This window comes from Aulostomus chinensis, chromosome 4 (assembly GCF_037954235.1).
Source record: "Aulostomus chinensis isolate RoL2024-O1b breed Wild chromosome 4, RoL_Achi_v1.0, whole genome shotgun sequence".
In the NCBI taxonomy this organism is placed as follows: domain Eukaryota; kingdom Metazoa; phylum Chordata; class Actinopteri; order Syngnathiformes; family Aulostomidae; genus Aulostomus; species Aulostomus chinensis.
In genome coordinates this window covers 5,603,882-5,623,436 of record NC_141323.1, presented here as the reverse complement: position 1 = coordinate 5,623,436, position 19,555 = coordinate 5,603,882, and the positions used below count along the sequence as shown (strand labels likewise).

Genomic DNA, 19,555 nt, shown 5'->3' with positions numbered 1-19,555 from the left:
TGGTTCAGGTAGCTCTGAACCATTGATAGCTATGCTGCTACAGGCTTAGACTGCTGGGGGACACATCAGGTTACATGGAGCCCTTCCCTCCTCCCCCCTCCTCTCCTCTCCTCTCCCCCTCTCTCCCCCTCTCCTCCCTGCACATTTTTGGAACTGTCATTACCACTACTTGTTGCACTTTGTAGTTTGGCCTTGGTGTCTCGCAGTCTCTCTGTGTTTCCACAGATCCACCAGAGCCCCAACCGCCGCCTGCATCCCCCCCCCCCTCTTATTCCCTACTGTTACACCGGCCTGCGCTCCCCTTCCATGAACCAGTCTACCATCCAGTCCCCCATCAAGCTGGCTTGCTCTCCCTGCCTCCCCTTCCAGAAGCTTCCTTCTTCAGCTGTTATTAACATTTCCGTGTATCCCACATTTTGTATTGTAAACTGTTTTCTTGTCTGTAACAACATCTACTGCACGTCTGTCCGTCCTGGGTGAGGGATCCCTCCTCTGTTGCTCACCCTGAGGTTTCTCAGATTTTTCCCTGTTAAAGGTTTTCTATGGAGTTTTTCCTCAGTCGATGTGAGGGTCTGAGGGCAGAGGATGTTGTTATGATGCCATGAAGCCTGGAGACAAATCGTTGTGAAAACGGGCTCTACAAATAAAATTGCCTTGCCTTGCCTTAAGTTTTGCTTTAATTTTCAATCTCTTAAAATACAGAAAAGTTACAAACAAATACCAGAGTTAATGATGTGTAAGTAAAATGAGAATCGATAAATACATCCGACATACAACAAGTAACAGAGAAAGAAAATAAAGTAACAGAGCAACATAAAAGTGATGGTAAAGCAAGTACAAAAAAATACATGAAAAACATAAATAATAATAATGATTATGCATGAGAATAAAAGCAAATGAGCTGTGTGTGTGTGTGTGTGTGTGTGTGTGTGTGTGTGTGTGTGTGCGTGCGTGTAGTATGGGGAAATGGTAAAGGACACAGTTAAATGGTGCTTTATACATCACTTGTTACATTTTGTATGGGAACAGTTGGAAAAAGGTGTCAGGAGAGAAATGTGTGTGAGTGGGAACAAAATGGTAAATTTGAATAAAGTCGTTAGTCTTAATATTCCCTTTTCCTTTTATATGTCGTAAATAAAAACATATTTGATAAATGTCAACGTCATAAGTTGTGCATTTGTTTATACGTATCATCATCTTACGGCTAAAATTTATTGAACGCCAACTGATTGGTCAATTCTCCTCCAATGGGGTTATCGCGTTTCAATAAGGGGCGGGGCTTATCAGACGCCACTGATTGACCGCGGCGAGGTTCGTGTGTAGTACAAACCTGCGGGCGCAGACGCGTCACACTCCTGCACATCTTTACTCGCGACTCTGGTTGTGTTCCTGACGGACGGCCTGGTCCCTGACGAGGCCGCTGCGAGGATGTTTGACCTGAAGAAGCGGAGCAGCCTGACCCTCAACTGCAGCCGAGACACGGAGGAGTTCAGGCGGGCGGCGGTCAGACGGAAGGTCAAAGGTGCTGCTGGCGGAGACTGTCACGCAGGTGAGCTCCTCACACTCCCTCGGACTCTGCTCACATCTCCGCTGGTCTTTCAGAATTAAGATTAAGATTAAAAAAAAGAAGAAGAAGAAATACATTAAGATATGATATGAATTTTAAGATGAATTAAAATAAGATGAAGCTCCAAAACGTCTCTTCTGGGTCGGTCCGTGGAAGACATCAACCACAGAAGGCACACATGCATTCATCTTGATGAAAGCAAGGAGAGCGAGGTGAGGTGAGGAACATCCTGATATTCTGCAGCCCTCCGTGTCAAACTCAGTGAATATCACAACACTTGCTGTGGTGTGGAGGATCGCTCATCAGATGATGAAAATAGCATCTGACGTTTTATGAAATATCAGACTTTTTTTTTTTTTAGATTTTAGCTTTGATTTGGATTCACCCTGGACGGGTCACCAGTCTGTCGCAGGGCCATCAGGAGCAATCAGGGGTTCAGTATCTTGCTCATGGTCATCAGGGAAGTGAGGATTGAACCAGCAACCTTCGGTTGCTAGACAGCCACTCTTCCTCCGAGCCGCACTGCCTGGAACAGTACTACATTTAGATGAATTCAATTTGTTGCCCAGCATAGAAACGACAATGTCAAGAGAACAAAAGTGAGTCATAGACTTGTGTTGGTACGTGGCTTCCACTTCGACGCTTCCTCAAGTGCGTCTGAAGTCCTCAGGCGTGGTTGTGTTGTGATGTGCTGCTCAGACCTGAAGGTCAGTTTTATTGACTATATTTTCTGTTTCTATGTTTGTGGCAACAACAGTGCACTGGGACTGTTTTGGGGAAACATGATCCAGTATTTTCCTGTAAGCTGAGTCAACTTTCTGTGTCCCACCTACAGGATTAGTAACAGATGTGGATTTAACTGAATCCACGAAACCGGTGACCCATCAGGAAATAAAACTAAAAATATTCCTCTTTAAAAGAAGCTCAACATGCCTGTGAGACGGTGACCAGGGCACTAGCCCCCCTTGTGGAGTGGCTTACATCAGTAATTGCTATTTTAGTTAAGAACCTTTTGTCAGATTGTGAGTATAAAGCCGGTTGTGTATGCAGAGCTCTGGGTGCATGAATGTGGGTATGCACAGTTAGCCTCTTAGCTAGCTGGATTACCATACTGAAATCTCTTCCCCCTGATTCAGCCTGGACTTGATGTATGTCTCCATTACACACACACACACACACACACACACACACACACACACACACACACACACACACACACACACACACAAAGCCTCTCTGTTCCCCCTCTGAGGGAGAGTATAGCTATCTGTTTGGACTTTCATTAAAGTATAAGTCTCCAATGGTACAGTCAGATTGAGGGTTCAACAGTACCGTCCATCACCAGGACGTCTAATAGCAAACAGCATTCTTTGACTTTGTGTATCCAAACACACAACGGAGCAGAACACTTGCTGAGGCAAGTCTGACTTTTTAAAATTGTTTTTTTGTCGTAAGGTTATGGGGACATTTCTTATTATCTGACTCGACCGCTCTCTTCTCCCTTCATTGCCCCCACGGGGATGAATAAAGTTTTCTGAAGCTGAACAAATGGGAGGTGAACACAGTTTAGCGTATAAATCTGCCTGTTTTCTATCACAGCTGACAGGTAGGATGCAGGACTGGAACTCCAACATGGATCCTGATGTTGGAAGTAATACTTTGCCAGTATTCATTTAGTTTTTCAACTTTTGTTTATTTCCACTTCAGTGCCAGCTCAGCCACTTCATGATTTAAGTTTTACAAGTTTTCTAAAATGGGTGCTAAGAGGTCATGAAGACATTTTTCTCTGTTGTGTTACAGATTTTTTGGAGCTTTTTTTGCTGTAGGTTGTAGCATTTATCAGCCATCAGTCGCCATGAGCTTGAAGCTAAATACTCGTGTCCGGCGTTTTTAACATTCTAGAGTCACAAAATGTGACTTAAATTCTTGTAGCATTTTATTTCACCATCTGTGGACCAATCAAATTCTAGAATTTTCTGAAACGACTTCTTACAGAACTTTTCAGATCGACACAAAGATCCGCAGCTCCGTTGGCTTTTCGCGGTCAACCAGGCAAATATCAGCTGATCTTCTGCCGAGGACCAACACTCCTCTGATTCGACGCTGTTGCTGAATCAAAGAGGGACACGCCATCGGCTGGGAGGCTTCGTGGAGCAGGCAGAAAATTAAACTCGCATTGGATTTTAAATTTAAATGAATAAATACACTTTTGTTTTTTGCAATACTTCTTATGGGGCGTGTGTGTCAGCACTTTGAAACTTGTTATGACACGTGCAGAGGTTGCACTGTGCAGAGAGAAGACAGAAGTGAGAAAGCAGAAGTATTGAGAAAGTAGACTTTAACCTTCACCACATGACCGAAAAATCTCTAGACCTGAAGCCAGAGGAGCGAACACAGCGCAGGCTTGTTGTGTTGGTGAACAAAGCTGCAGGTAAGAAAATAATCTCTTGCATAATTTAAAAGAGGCGAGTCGTTTGAAGGATGGAGGTCAGGCAGTCACAGCAGAGGTGTTTTGTGAAGGATCATTGAACCAGCAGTGCGTGTGTGTAGTATGGATGAACATCGATGCGAACGTGATTGTTGAGCGATGGTGGAAAAAATAGAAGGAGGCAAAAGGGAAAACGGCCCCTGAATCACTCCCCTCGAACTGATTTCAGAACAGTTGCTCTTTATTTCCCTGGACTCAGCATGCATATATAAATATATTCACATACATTCATACCCCTTGAACTTCCCCACCTTTTGTCACGTTTCAACCACAAACGAATTATATTTTATTGGAATTTGATGTGAAAGACGCACACATTTGTGAAGTACAAAGAAAATTAGACCTGATTTTTTTATTTATTTATTTTTAACAAATAAAGAACTGGAAAGTGCAGTGTGCTCAAGTACTCGGTGTTCCAGAGTCAATACTTGGTGGAACCGCCTTGTGCTGCAGGTCTTCTGGGGTTTGTCTCTACCAGCTTTCCACATCTAGAGATTGGACTTTTTAAGGCCGGATTTGTGCAGTGCAGGACCAATAGTTGTCCCGTGGACAGATCCCCCACCTGAGCTGTGGGTCTCTGCAGTTCATCCAGACTCACCAGGGGCCTCTTGGCTGCATCAGTGCTCTCCTTGTTGGGCCTGTAGGTTTTGGTGGACGGCCGTGTCTTGGTAGGTTTGCAGTTGTGCTGTACTCTTTCCATTTCCGAATGATGGGTTTAGCGCTCGGTGAGGTGTTCAAAGCTTGGGAATCTTTTTGTAGCCTAATCTTGCTTTAAACTTCTCCTCAACTCAATCCCTGTCCTGTCTGCTGTGTTCCTTGGACTTCATGGTGCTGTTTGCTCCCCAGTATTCTCTTAACAAACCTCTGAGGCGTCACAGAACAGCTGTATTTGTCCTGAGATTAGATTACACCCCGCTGGACTCTACTTAGTCACAAGGTCAACATCCGACCATTCAGCAATCATCAGGCAACTTCTGAAGGCAACTGCACTTTTCAGTTTTTTATTTGTAACAAAAATTTAAAATCAGCAAATTTTCTTTGTGCTTCTCAACTGTTTTGTGTACCTGTTTGTGTTGCTCTTTCACATAAAATGCAAACCAGCCTGTAGGACGGAGCTGGCGGTGGTACGACTGTATGAAGAGTGCAGAGAAACAGTTTTGCTTCATTTTCGTGCGATGAATGTGTGTATTTCTTTCAGTGGTGAGCAGTGGAGTGTTTGGCTCGTACAGCAGTGGACGCGCTTGCGACAGGACGGGTGGATCCGCATCGAATTCTAAACATGGTGCACTTGAAGATGACAAAAGAAGCCCAGTAAAGAGATCGCCTTCCAAACCCGAGGGTAGGCTGAAGTCCAGTAACACACGCATCTGTTAGAGGAGAACATGGTTGCTGTCCAGCCTCTCCAGAACCAGACAAGAAGATGCATACCCTTATCTCCTCTGTGCATGAAGTATGGAGCGGAGCCACTCTAGCTAGTTAGCTTAGCACAGTGAATGGTAGGGAGTAGGAAGTGTTAGCACGCTCGTCCCCTCTTACATGGTCAGACGTGATTAGGAGCCACTGGCTCTTACAAGTTGTGGCTATGTGTCTGATTTTAAAAATAAAATATGTCAGAATCTTTTAACTAAAGTTCTATTTGTGGAGGCAAAGCGTTGATGGAGGTACGCTAACACTTCCCATCCACTACCATTCTTTGTGCTAAGCTAACTAGCAGTCAGCTGGCGTCTGTGGGTCTCAGCTCCCTTACGCACTCACAGAGGAGAGAAGGGATCCCTTCTCTGGTCGTACATTGATAGCCCAAACATTGGTGAGTGGATTTACTGCTGAAATTAAGTTCAACTTTTCTGACAAGCTGACTGAATGTAGCCCGTTCGTCTATGTAAGGCTTCTTATTCTTTGCCATAACAGCTTGTCTTCTCTCCATTCTGTCTCCTTGCAGTTCCTCCTAAGCCTGCTCACCTCCAGGCCTCTCTGAGGGCAGGACTAGATAAAACTCACGGTCCCACCTCAGGAAAACTGCCACCTCAGCAAGTTATTGCCCCAGAAGGACAGCAGAGTCCTGTCCGAGCTTGTGGGGTGTCTGTTTTCTACACTAGCCCGGAACAGAGCTGCCAGGGCTCCCCAAGTCCTATTAGAGGAGTGGGGGGCAGTTTTTTGAATGGAGTATCTGGAGCACATTTAAGCCCTGCTAACCATCCTCAGGGGACCCCAAAGCTCACAAGCAGTCCAGTTTTAGGCTCTCCAAGTCCAGGCAAAAGAGGCTTTCAGAACTGTAGCCCATTTAGGGAAGGAGGGCATAGCCCTGCCAAGTTGTCCCCAAGAAACCGCAGCCCTCTTGCGGGAAAACTGCGGACACCCAGCCCTGTTCAGGGAAGGATAGGGACCTACAGCCCTGCCAAGACCTCCAAATCCTGGCTGGGCCTCCACAGAATCTCAAGTGGCAAGATGGATAGACAAGAGAAGAGTGCAGTGAAGTCTTTAAGTGTGCCTGACCTAATCGTGTACTTGGATGAGAGCAGGTAAAATTTTAACTTTGGTTCATTTCAGCCTTGCTAATAAAAGAACATCTCTCTGTAGCATTTAGAGATGTATCTTTTCTGAATGACCACTTGAGACACTTGTTTCTACAGAATTCCCTTTGAAAAACTGGACCGTTCTCCTCTGAAACCGCCACAATCACCCAACTGCTGCAGCCCTGCGGTCGCCATCAAAGCATCAGCTGAGCACAGACTCAATCACACTGCGGATGAAGCTCTTCCACATCTCTCTACCAGCGTCAGAGAGCTCTCTCCAGGACAAACGAATGGCAGAGTGCCGGGGCAAGAATGCTCCCTTACTGGGACGGAATCTAAGGACAAAATGGAAAAAGGCCAGATACCTGTAGGATTTGGTTCTGAGTTTTGCTGCCCGTGGACAGAGACAATTCCAGAGAATGGGAGGAGTCCCCGTGAACAAAATGGGGAGGAGGAGAGAGGAGAAAATGAGCCAAAAAAGGAAGAGAACACAGAGCAGAAATTGTTTAATATAGCCAACGAACTCCTGCAGACGGAGAGGGCCTACGTGGCTCGCCTCAACCTGCTAGACCAGGTCAGTGCCGTCGAGCGCCAACATTTCTCTTGTTGAAGTTGTTAAATTGCACACTGCCTCTCTCACTCCCACCACAGGAGTTCTGCTCACGTCTGACAGAAGAGGCGGGCCGAGGCTCATTCCCTCCAGAGGTCATCAGAAATATCTTCTCCAACATTTCCTCCATCTACTCGTTCCACAGTCAGTTCCTGCTGCCTGACCTGGAGAACTGCATCAGCCACTGGTGGGTGTTAAAGTAGGTTTAGTCAGTAGATAGAAAGCTCATCTTGGTACAACTTTATGAAAGCTAATGAGCAGCAACCAGAAGATGTCTGGCAGAGTATCACCAGGAGGGTCTCCGTTCAGTTGATGATGTCTTTTGGTTCTGACTGTAAAGACTTTTACAGAACTTGTTTAACAGCAACCTGAACCTTTCTACAAACGTAGGTGTGAGAACCCAGGTTTGGGTAAAGTTCTGCTGCAGCATGCACCCTTCCTGAGGATGTACGCAGACTACGTGAGGAACTTCGACCAAGCCATGGAGCTGGTGAGGACGTGGACCGAGCGCTCCTCCACCTTCAGGAACATCATCCACGACGTTCAGGTACAACCGATCAGCAGCTCCATTCCTACGCTTCCTTACAAGCAGGATAGGACGTATGCACATAAGTCCCTGTGTGTTTTAGAGTCTAGAGGTGTGTGGCAGCCTGACTCTGCAGCATCACATGTTGGAACCGGTCCAGAGGGTTCCTCGCTATGAGATGCTGCTGAGGGATTACCTGAGGAAGCTGCCCAATGAGAACCTGGATTACCAGTTTGCTCAGAGTGAGTACACAGAACAGAACGAGACCGGAGTCTTTAGAGAGCGACGCATCTCGAACGGCGCCTCTCTACCCTGGTAAACTCTTCCTTCTCCCACAGAATCTCTGCAGTTAATATCCATGGCTGCCACCCACTCAAACAGCGCCATCCACAAAGCTGTAGGTTACCACCGCGTGCATCATTCATCCGTCTGAACAAAGATGAAATTCTTTGACAACGATCATGGGAACGAAGCTTGGCGTCTTGCTACTGTAGCTTTCTTGCCCTGCAGGAGAGCCTGAAGCGGCTGCTGGAGATCTATGAGATGGTTGGGGAGGAGGAAGTGGTCAACCCGACCAACGAGTTTCTCAGGGAAGGTCGTCTGCTCAAGCTTGCTGCCAGGAACACTTCTGCCATGGAGCGGCACCTCTTCCTGGTGAGACCGCACCCTGAAACATTTGTGTCATATTGATTAGTTTTATCATGTATTTGTTATCACTGTAGGTGTTTTTGAGAGGTAAGATTCTATTCATAAAAGGAACCGTGTACATTTATTGTGTGTGTAACTTTTCTCCACAGTTCAACAACTTCCTGCTGTGCTGCACTCCCAAGTTCAGCCTAGTTGGCCAGCGTTTTACTGTCCGGGGCAGGATCGGCGTGGACGGCATGCAGGTGCAGCCGACCACCAATGAGGACCACTCATACACCTTCCAGGTATCCGGGAAGGAAAAGACCCTCGAGCTGCAGGCCAGGTGTGTGTGTGTGTGTGTGTGTGTGTGTGTGTGTGTGTGTGTGTGTGTGTGTGTGTTTTTCAGCTGAGCCTCATTATACAAGGTTAAGTTTTTATTTATGTATGTTTTATAATTTTTGTTCTCTTTTTTTTTTTCAAGCTCAGACCAAGACAGAGACGAGTGGATAAAGGTACGCAGCTATTTTGAGAAGTATTTGTTGCAACACATTAAATGTTCCATGGCGTTCTCTAAATCGAGTCTTCGCCCTGAAGGTGATTCAGGAAGCCATTGACGTGTTCCAGAAGAAAAATGAAACTTTCAAGTTGGCGTCCAAGGAGGTGAATGTGGGAGAGCCGGTAAGTTGGAGTTATTGTTGGGGTTTTGTGTGATGAGGAAACAAGCCTGACTGTCACTCCACCACAGACGGAGGAACTGGGCCGACGGGCCCCGCGCTGGATCAGGGACAATGAGGTGACCATGTGTATGAAATGCCAGGAACCTTTTAACGCACTGACCAGGAGGAGACACCACTGCCGGGCCTGTGGCTGCGTGAGTGACCTGACCTACGGCAGAACTCTGCTTCACCCTCAGGAGGAGGACATGTGAGGAGTGACACTCCCTCTGCTCCTCTGCACAGGTGGTGTGTTGGAAATGTTCCGACAACAAAGTGGCTTTAGAGTACGACGGCAATAAGCTGAACAAGGTGTGCAAAGCCTGCTACTCCATCCTGACCGCACAGAGAGGAGAGAGGGCGGAGGGCAAGAAGAGAAGAATCCTGGAGGTGAGGCTCCTCTTCAGGTCAAAGGTTACAACCAGCTTGTAGAGCTCAACAGTGACGTTCCAGAAGTAAATTTGCCGGACTCTGGTAACCGCTGTGAATTTGTCTCAGTTGGAGGCATCGCCAGCCTCCAGTGACAGAGTCATCAGTGGCTTCCTGCGGTACGGCGACAATCCTAAGACGTGTCAGCAGGTGTGGTCTGTTGTTACCAGAGCCCAGCCTCCGGCCCTCCATCTGTATGCTGCCTCACAGGTAGAGAACTCGCTGTCAGACTGTGGTTCATCATCATAAAGCAGGTTATTGACCTACATTTCCAGGGTAAAAAAATGATGCTACAGTTTCTATGGTGACCAATGCAGTAAAAATATTCCACTCAGGCAGTCACAGAGTGAAATAATGCATTTTGAATAAAAAGTCAGGAATATTATTGCAGTTGCTGTGTCTACCTGTGCCACCGGACACGGCGTTAATAGAACTCTTGTTTTCCTTTGTGGTTTTCTTTTGCAGTGGATTAACTGATTTGCTCACAGCTGAAAGCCCCTAGTAGCTGACAGTTTTTCAGTCCAGGCAAAAAAATACATCTTGTTTTCTCGCTGCATCCCACTTTCACCCCCTCTCTCCAGGATGTGAAGCCCTTCTCCAGTATCCCTCTACTGGGCTGCACTGTGGACGAGTCCCCTCAGGAGAACTGGGGTCCGTTCTCCTTCTGTCTCAGGGAGTCCAAAGCCAGCCACGCCTTCTCCTGTGATGACCCGGACCTCCGGCAGCGCTGGCTCGATGCTCTCAGAGTCGCTGTGATGAGCAGTGGCGCCGTTAATGGTCATGACGGAGGGGTCTGCAGCAGCGAGGAATCTGTCATCGATGGCAACAAGGGAAACCACACCTGAGCAACTACAGATGGAGCATCGTCGAGATCGGTGTCTTCTTCACATGTAGTGATGCACTTTATTTCTGAAATGGTTTACAATAAAATAAATAAAGCGTTTTAAAATGAGTCGGACTAAACCTTCCACGACAAAGATTTCAACCCTGATCGGGTGTGAAAATGTGCTCGTAGGTGCTTTTCTTTACAGCAGATGCTTGATAATGACGTTTCCAGTGACATACAGAGGCTCGATGGGATCATAGTCGCCTTAGAAAACACATTCAGCTGATCCCACGTCATCACAGGTAAATGTTACAGCAATGCAATATTTACACAATCATTTACAGCTAAACACTCAATAAAAAATAAATTAGTATAAACCAGACAATGACTGAATGTTCAGAGGCAAGCGAGAGCTGCGATTCACCTGAATGATTTGTTTGCTCAGCGCGTGATCTAAATCCAGTACAGTCCTGACCTTTGACCTTAGCGTCAACGTTTGCTGATACTCAGAGGCTGCACATTCCGAAATGTAAGAGTGTCTTAGGCAGTGTTTCTGAAAGCTGCATTGCGCAGCGGTTGATGGGGGTCCAGTGTTCCTCAGTTCACTATTCTAGTCACATTAGTTCAGATCAACCCCTTTCATCCAGAAGTCTAGTTGTAGTAACCGTTTGAAGCAGCCCACCGTGTACACTGGACGATACAAAAGATGGGATGAACATCACATCCACTGGGCCGGGGATCAAATGTTTCAGTATTTGGAGCCCTGGAGGCCACTGGGGAACACGCGACCTGGAATGACGACATTCTCACACGTTCTCTCAACTTCAGAGCCTCATTGAGGACTTGTACTTACATGCAAACGCCTTGTTCCTGCCATCAGGCTTCACTCCACATCTGTAAGACTAGCATGAGGGATTATTCCAAATGTCAGTTTCAAGAAGGAGGCTCAATGTTTCCAGCACTAACATCCAGCTGCTTCACCAAATAGCTTAGATTCTGTCGCTAACAGACAAAAGTGCATCGTTAGCAACCAGCTAACGGCGGACAGTCAGACATTCCTGAGGAGGAAGGCGTTCTCCTCAGAGTCAAGTGAGGGCGGCGTTGAATTAAGTGTAACTAGTGACTAGTTGTAGCAGTGTTGCTTTTAGCTGTTTTCTGCCCCCTAGTGGCCAAAGCCATTATTGCTGGCAGCTGTGTGATAGTCTCCTATGAGGATTCATGCCAGACAACCAGGACAACTGCTCTGTTTGCTGCTGAAGGAGGAAAAATGGATGATGGGCCTCATAAATGCGTCTCATAAGGAGAACTGAATTGTCCAGTTTAGTCATTTGTGTTGTTTGAAGCGTGAACTGCAGGATGGATGCGTGTTTCTGGATGCCCTGGAGAGGCTTCAGAGCAAATCATGGACGTAAAGAAAAAAATGTATACATTTAAGACTACAAGATGTAACTTGTTCCCTCAATTTCATCAATTTGTTGCCATGAGATACAACCAAATTATTTTGAGGCCACAACATATGAGACAACTTTTTCCACCTATTTGAAGAAATGAGTTACAGCTTTTGGCCTAAAAAATGATCTAATTAAGACATTTATTTGATTTATTATTTATGTTGGCCACAAAAAAGTGTTTTTCAGAGACAAGTTGTACCTTGTGGCCACAAAATATACAGTTCTTCTTTCTACAGCCACTCCAGGGCTCCGTCGTGTTCGTCCCACGATGCTGGAACCTCAACTGGACATTTGAGGGACGCAGACTCGTCTTCAGAATGGATTTTTCCTCTGATTTGCAGCCTCATTTGACAACTATGTCACCAAGACGTCAGCCTGCTCATCATTGGACAATCTGATTTGGTCTCAGCTCTTCAAACATTAAATGAAAAAAAAAAAAAACCTCAATAATCCATCAGCGGATCATTTGAGTGACTTAAACATACTTAAAAACAGAAACGGCAAGAAATCACGTGATATTTTTTCCTCAAAACAGAGAATAGGACATAAAAAGGCGTCAAAAGAGGGGGGCGATAAAATCTCGATCCGGCAACAAACCAGACCCCATAGTAAACGTACGCTGACACACCGCAAATAAAGAAGAGAACGTGGAGTATTTACAGGACGGCTCACTGGTACACATCTACTGGGGATCGCGCTCCTCTTTTCTCTCCATGGCCCAGCACGGTTCAGGTCACTGTCGTTAGCACTGCTGCCATCGTGGCCTCAGACCTGTTGTCCTCCTGCTGCAGCGAGTGAGAGATCCCTCTGAAGGCCGAGAGTTTATCTTCAGGAGGAAAAACACGCTTGTTCACACACAACGAAGCTCGCAGCTGCAGCCGATCAACCCAAACCCGCCGCGACGAGTCTCAGCTGCAGCACAGCTGCTCCGACACCAGCAGTGTGTCGAAGCCGTAGATCTCCAGCAGGTGGAGCAGGAAGAGCCTGTCGCCGTGAGGGTCCAGGCCCATGGCCCTCACACTCTCCTGAGTCAGCGTGGGATCCTGACTCCCCGCCACCTCGCTCAGGGTCTGGAAAATCCTGTTGTTCTGCTCCAGGAAAAACCTGTTTGTGTGGAGGAGGAGAGTGAAGCAGACGGTTTAATGTGAGCCTTGATGAGCCGATGACAACTGAAGTATCAACACACACCTGCACCGCGACGGGGGGGGGGGGGGGGGGGGTCTGGATTGAATCTGAGGTTTCTAAGCGATTGTTAATCTGTAGTTTCATTTTAAACTTTATCTAAACTCACTGAAGTTGCTTTCATTTCCAAAGAATAGAGAGCACGGGTGAATGTCAGTGAAACAGTTAACGCCTGAAGTGCCAGGTGTTTGGTCACAGGATGAAAAGTGATTGTGTTCCGTCTGGTTCTGCCCTCACAGAGATCCTGGTAGTGTCACTGTTCTTGGTGGTGCTTCTATCAGACCTGGTCCAGTTCTAGTCCAGGACCTAGTGAGGGATTCAGGGGTGTTTCTGTGGACGGGGTCATCGCTGCCATGCTGTTATCAACTGTCTCATCATGGGAATGTTTCCTTTGCTTCATCACTGATGACTCAGACATGGTACCGGTATCAGAGTCACTGGGAGAATATTCCTGGGCTCTCACTGGTCCAGAGAGTCCTGGATCAGGTACACACACCTGATGGTTGCTGAGCTGGTCTGGATTCGTGTCAGGGTACATCAAGACAAACCTGACCTCCATCGCCTTTACAGCGTTACAGATTTATAGGAGCAGCACTTCTGCAAATAACGCCCCCATCACCCAAAAAGACGAAACAGTCCGAGTGAAACAGCTGAGTTTCTACATGTTGTTTAAATGTTAATGAATCATGATCTGTACTTACAGAATGAAGAGATCCTCCTCACTGGACACACAGTCTCCACTCTCCTCCTGGTACAGCAACATCTGCCTGCACGCGCACACACACACACACACACACACACACTGCATCATTCCTCTGTTCCGTATGGAGGAATCTACACTCATTCAGCTGTCTACCGTCACATTCATATCAGTGTAGCGTCTTTGGGGCACCTCTGGGAAATTTCTTCATTTTTATTGAAGAAGAAAGAGGTGTAAAAGGCAAAAACCAGAATTTAGCGATGCCTGACAACGTCAGCAGATGTCACTCGTTCTTTAATGTACGGGTCCGTTTACATCGGCCCAGTTCGATGCAAGTCCCCTCCTCATCCTCGACGATGAGAACCAACAACAATTGGTGAGTTCTTGTTTAGTAACTCCCCCGTCAGCCCTGAACTTGCTGCTCACGCCCTCAGAAACATCAGGAAAGGCTCGGTGTGTTTCTCACAAACGCAGCACAAACACAAGCAGACGTGCGTTTGCTGAGGACTAATACAGCGGATTAACGTCATATTACGGCAGCGGCAGGCTGCAGGAGGGATTAACTCCAAATGTGCTGGCGGGTGGTTCAGCAGTCACTGTGGCTCCCTGGGCTTTCATCACCTCAGAAAGGAGAAGGCAGCAGACTACAGGGAATATTTACAAGTGCTGGAGTTTTTGGGGGGTTGGGACGCTGGTAGGCAGTACCTCTGCTCGGTAAGTTTGCGGTACTTCTCCCTGTCTGCGGTGCTGATGCGGAGCAGAGGCTTCAGGCCGTCTCTGTAGGTCTTTACATTCTGATTGTCCACGTAAACATCGTACAGATCCTTCTTCTCCTCGAAGATCTTCTCAGTCGTGCCTGAACACACAAGGTGACACACGAGGATTCTGGAGCTGCTTTCTCGAGGTCAAACAGGATCTTTTGTTCTACTCACACGCTACGTAGGAGAGCTCGTTCTCCAGGGCGCTGATGTCAGCCACGTTAACGTAGAAGAAGGGGCGGAACTCGGGCACCGCCACGCCGACCCCGGGGATGGAGATGTTGGCCAGGCAGCAGCAGCAATACACTGAGGAGGATGTAACGTTAGCGTGCTGGCCCACAAGTTTGTGAGATTCTGATCTGTAAAACCCAGATGTTTGCCACCTCTGTAACAGACCACGCCCACGGGGGGAGGGGAGAAGATGAGGATGCGTCGTCGGAGTAACGCCAGTTTCCACAGCACCATGATCTGCTCGCCAAAGAAGCGGATGAACTGGGACATGCAGCCTGCCGGGTGGGTGATCTGCTCCGCAAAGGTCACACAGCAGCATCACGCAAAGACCAACGACCCCTGAACCAAGTCAACATGGGGGCGCAAGTCGCTCCTACCTTCATTTCAGGGTGCATGCTGTGGTTGATCGCTGCTCCCCAGGCGTTGGCTGGGCATGCAGTTACAACTTCATCACCACCGGGGGGCAGAAGCGCTCTCTTGTCTTCATAGAAGGCCTCCAAGGGCGAGTAGTGACCTGGAGACTGAAGCTGGAGCCTGGAGCAGAGCACAGACCCACACGTAACCATGTGCAAACCCACATCTGACACCTCTGAAATCAACGCAGGAACAGAGAGACAGAGAAGAAGAAGAAAGACAGAAAGAAGAAGAGAAAGAAAGAGAAGAAAGCGACAGCTCGCATCTCCTCACCCGACTTCCTTCCTTCCTGTCGTCCTCACACATTCTCATTTAACAGTGGAGAAATAAAATGTGGACTGCATGTCGCGAGCAGCTGCTAATCTCTGCGGATGTTGAGAGGAAAACGACCAACTGTCACTGTGTTCAGGCGATACTTTCTCTCTTAAATCAATCATTTTATTCTGAATCCATCAAGAATCTGCACACGGGTCGACGCGTGCGCAGGGATTTCACGTTGCTTCTTCTTTCGCTGCGTTTTTATCAGGATAGAAAACAGAGAAGAAGGAAATCCTCCTGTTTTTAAAGCTGGAATTAAAAAAAAAAAAAATCACCAGAGGGTTTTGATGGCATTTCTCTAAACTCAGCACAGGTCAGAGGGAACTGCCACCTCCCACCAACGGGATGTCCCAGGGACGTCTTGATGGAATTTCTCCAAATTTGGCACAAACGTCCACTGGGACTGGAGGACGAACCAGGAACAGTTTGGTCACCTCACGTTTATCCGTCTCGTACCTCAGGAACAAGATGGAATTTCCTTAAATTTGGAACAAATGTTTCAAGGATGGCCTGAAAAGGCAGTCAAAGGTCCCGGTCACCTGACATGAACACAGTGTCTACAACGCCTCCAGGGAACTGCTTCAAATTTGGCACAAACGTTCGCTGGGATTCTCAGATAAACTCACAAGATTCCGGCGATCAAAGGTGAGGACGAGCTGTTACTTCCAGTTCACTCACTTTATTGCCAAGAACCGTCTGTGTCCTTGGGAGCATCATTAGCATTTCTCAGTCAAACTGATGAGTTCCACAAGCTGCAAGAGCCAGGAGAGACAAACACCAGAGGAGGGGGGAGTGGGAAAGCATCCATACGATGCTAAACATCACCTTGTGACCAACAGTGAGCTCTTTATAAAAGAAACACGCGGCTCCCACAGCAGAGGGGCGAATCTGGGGCGAGCTACACGAGAATGATGATTAAGGAGCGTGATGAGCGCTGCGTGACCGGAGGCCAGAGTGTGGGAACGGCGGGCGGGGGGAACTGCGTTCAGAGGGCCGGTGATGAGGAAGTGTGAGAGGATGGGAAGCTGGCGGGGGGGGGGGGGGGTCCTACATCTGCCTGCAGCTTACCTGACCTGGTGCTCCAGGAAGCTCATGTAGCGGTAGAGCAGCGTGTAGGAGGGAGACAGGATCCCCACCGACTTCATCCTGGCGCCCCGCTCCACCGTGCTCTCCACGGCCATGTTGGCGAAGCAGGCGAGGCCGAAGTAGCAGCCTTTACGAAAGTAGCTGCAGACGGAAGGGAGGGGGAGAGGGAGGCAGACGGAGCGAGCCGTGAGTCATGAAATCAGCGGCACTGCCAGATGGCTCCAGTGAATTTTTCCTTTTGCCAGGCAACGCTCGGTGCTGTCCTGGCAGCAGGAAGACGAGCGGCCGCATCCCAACACTCGTGAAGTCAGAAAGAACTCACATGAAGTCCGTGGAGACTCGGTGGGAGCCGCTGGCTATGGCCTTAAACTCGACCCCCTCCAGGTCCATGTCTTTGGGCAAACACCACTCAAGCATGTTGCCTATCACACACACACACACACACACACACACACACACACACACACACACAGTTAAAGGAACAGCTGGGGAAGTTGTGTTTATCACCATTTCATTTCAATGTTCTTGAAACAGAGACGTTTGGGCCGCAGCTGAGCAAACACGGCGTGATAGGAGCAGGAGGCTGGAGACGGTGACTCAGCCGCTCCGGCCAATCATCAGCCGCGTACACCTGCGGGGCCCAGCGGGCGCCGGGTGAGACCCTGCCAGCTGTTCCTGACGTCAGGTGCCAGGCTCTGCTGGCTGATGTGTCGAGAAACGAAGCCCAATCAGATCTCTGCTGACACAAATCTTAATCCAGCCTAATTAATCCCCGCCGTGCTCGACGGACTCGGGCATTCAAGTTAATTCTTCTTCGATTTCAACTGTCAAGAGTGACTTGGAGGTTTGAGACGCGCGCGGTTGCAGACTTTAGGGTTCAAGTCTTCCTCCCTCTCACCAGAGCCTAAACATGGGAGCTGAAGTCTCTAGACACCATGCAGGAGTGAGATCCTGGAACAAATAAAGCATCTTCACGATTAGGGATGAATACTCAACGATATAAATAAAACTAGGATCCATCGCCTCTGCAGCTTTCCGATGAACTTAGACGAGTATTGGAACTGAGAAGACGGGCAACTCCGAACAGCGGCCATGTTTGAGAAGTCACCATGGAACAGGAAGCTGTTGGAGCTGGACCCCCGCGGCCAGGTCGGTTCCCTACGATCCACCATCATGTAGCTCATCATCGCCACAGCAGATATTGATTATTGGTATTGATGATAGGTATTGATATCAGTCAACCGGTTGGGCTCAAGTTCCTTCACCTTCTGCCGTTCATGATGAAGAAACAGTCAGTAAATGTAGCATTTAGACGTTTTTCCAAATGTTTTGGCAATAAACAAAACTATTCTTAACTTTTACAATGTTCACACTTGTTCTTAAGTAAATTACTTGTTCTGTACAGATATTAATAGTAAATATTGACGAATATTTGCCAAAATAACAGAAATCAACAAAATAAAGTCCACACGCGGTTTCTGCCTTCAGGCAGGAATTTGAGAAAATGTCAACACGTCCTGACCTCCAGCGCCACGCTGGCCTCTCCTTCAGCGGGTGAGGCGGTGGCTAGTGTCCGCTTCCCTCGGGCCCCTGCAGCCGGCGGGGGGGGGGGCAAGGATGTTGGTATCGACCGCACACGGGAGGAGCTGATCCACGCGGCGTCTTGCTGCCCATCAGCCCGTGTGAGGTGGCGGGCTACTGAACGAGCACCCACCCCTCCACTGAGACTGCTCCAACACCCGAGCCTCCCGCCGCAGCATCACGGTGACCCAGCTCCACCCTGCAGAGGCGCTGCCGTCTCACTCTAATGAGACCTTCAGGGACTCACGGTTCAGGATTTCACAGCTGTCTCATCAATAGTGAATGAACTCGTGCAGAAATCCGTGATTTCATTGGTTCCTCTCAACTTTCACCCCCCCCCCCCCCAAGTCAGAGGCAGCCACACCTGTAGGAGAAGCTTCTGCAGACTTCATTTTGGGCGTCACACACGCACGCATACACACACACGCGCGCAGACAGATAGACACAACTGATAGCACAAAGCCCGGCATCTATCGAACCCCCCTCCCTGCAAACTGTCGTTCTAAGGCACTGCTGGTTTTATCTCCACGTCCCACCTGATCTGGTATTGAATGTAACCACAAAGACCGACACAATCTGGTCTTTTTCCTCCCATTTCACCATCCTGTCCTCCAGCGGCACCTCCCTCGGTCCTGAATCCGAGGGATGCTCCTGCTCGTCCAGACGCAGCGCTTCATCCGTGCTCGCCGCCTGGGTGATGGAGGTGGCGGGCGGGGCGCTGCAGCCGTCTGCGTGGGAGACAGACCTGCTGGAAGTGGGACCCCCTGGACCGCCGTTCCACCCAAACCCCGGCGCGGAGGATACGGATAAGACACGGCTGTTGGAGGGGCTCGACAGTCGGTCGCTGGTGTGTGCTGCCACCGGCTCCTCTCCGCCGGGCTTCTCCGCGGACGGAATCTCCTCCCAGTCCAGCAGAGGGGCTCGGTCCGACCGCTCCACCATCCTGTCGGCGGTCCCGCCTCGTCAGTCTCACCGCGGATTGTAAATGATGTCTCAGCCGACGGGCACCACGTCCATCCAGCTCAGAGGGATTCCCGCATCCTGAAGTTCCTCGAAATTGTTCAAATCAGTTGCATTTCACGTCAAATTCACGTTATTCCCGGTTGCTTTTTACACCAAGCTTTAAAATCTCCCTTTTCTGAGGAGATCATAAATTTGATGCTGTTGAAAGAAGGCAACTCCTTCGTCCAACATGAGCTGCATTCAGGACGGCTGCACACGCACCGTCAAATTCCTCCTGCCGACGCCAGCTAGCGAACATTAGCGAACGTAAGTGCGTGTTTGCTTCTTGAATGCGCCCCGGCGCAGACGCTTCAAATCAGCCTCCTGCCACCCAACCGCACTTTCCATCCCCCCCAAAAAAAGTGTTTATGAAGCAGCGGAACCTCCGATAAAGTGAAAAGGTACTAGAAAGACCTACAACCTCAGAATCGTTCTGGGCTCAGGATCCACTCATTCCAAATTTAAAATATTTGAATCAAATTGCGAAATTAACACCGCGACCTTAGTATTACACTTGAATCTCAGGATGGCAA

The 19,555-nt window shown here is 48.4% G+C and overlaps 2 protein-coding genes across 4 annotated transcripts; one reads left to right on the top strand and one right to left on the bottom strand.

Annotated features, from left to right (window-relative positions):
• The first annotated feature begins 1,279 nt into the window (after positions 1 to 1,279).
• LOC147262405 (FYVE, RhoGEF and PH domain-containing protein 4-like) lies at positions 1,280 to 10,424 on the top strand. The gene is made up of 16 exons (XM_086201221.1): positions 1,280 to 1,549; positions 5,254 to 5,394; positions 5,995 to 6,574; positions 6,686 to 7,142; positions 7,220 to 7,365; positions 7,569 to 7,725; positions 7,808 to 7,946; positions 8,043 to 8,101; positions 8,215 to 8,358; positions 8,502 to 8,674; positions 8,813 to 8,843; positions 8,926 to 9,009; positions 9,077 to 9,202; positions 9,291 to 9,434; positions 9,543 to 9,683; positions 10,055 to 10,424. The coding sequence occupies exons 1-16, from the start codon at positions 1,429 to 1,431 to the stop codon at positions 10,316 to 10,318; spliced, it is 2,907 nt and encodes a 968-aa protein (XP_086057347.1). The 5' UTR covers positions 1,280 to 1,428; the 3' UTR covers positions 10,319 to 10,424.
• LOC147262404 (DENN domain-containing protein 11-like) lies at positions 8,796 to 19,298 on the bottom strand. Of its 3 annotated transcripts, XR_015112371.1 has the most exons (10): positions 18,557 to 19,295; positions 16,762 to 16,861; positions 16,422 to 16,580; positions 14,999 to 15,155; positions 14,774 to 14,912; positions 14,565 to 14,696; positions 14,338 to 14,488; positions 13,634 to 13,699; positions 12,411 to 12,854; positions 8,796 to 12,161 (listed from the first exon to the last, which is right to left on the bottom strand). XR_015112371.1 is itself a non-coding variant. In XM_086201222.1 (9 exons), exons 1-9 carry the CDS (start codon positions 18,960 to 18,962, stop codon positions 12,659 to 12,661), a joined length of 1,506 nt encoding a protein of 501 aa, XP_086057348.1. In that variant the 5' UTR covers positions 18,963 to 19,295; the 3' UTR covers positions 8,798 to 12,658. The 3 variants fall into 3 exon arrangements, 2 of the variants coding, with proteins under 2 accessions (XP_086057348.1, XP_086057349.1); XM_086201222.1 differs by having other exon boundaries at positions 8,798 to 12,854; XM_086201223.1 differs by lacking the exons at positions 8,796 to 12,161; positions 12,411 to 12,854 and adding an exon at positions 12,958 to 13,529 and having other exon boundaries at positions 18,557 to 19,298.
• Between the last annotated feature and the right edge of the window lie 257 nt (positions 19,299 to 19,555).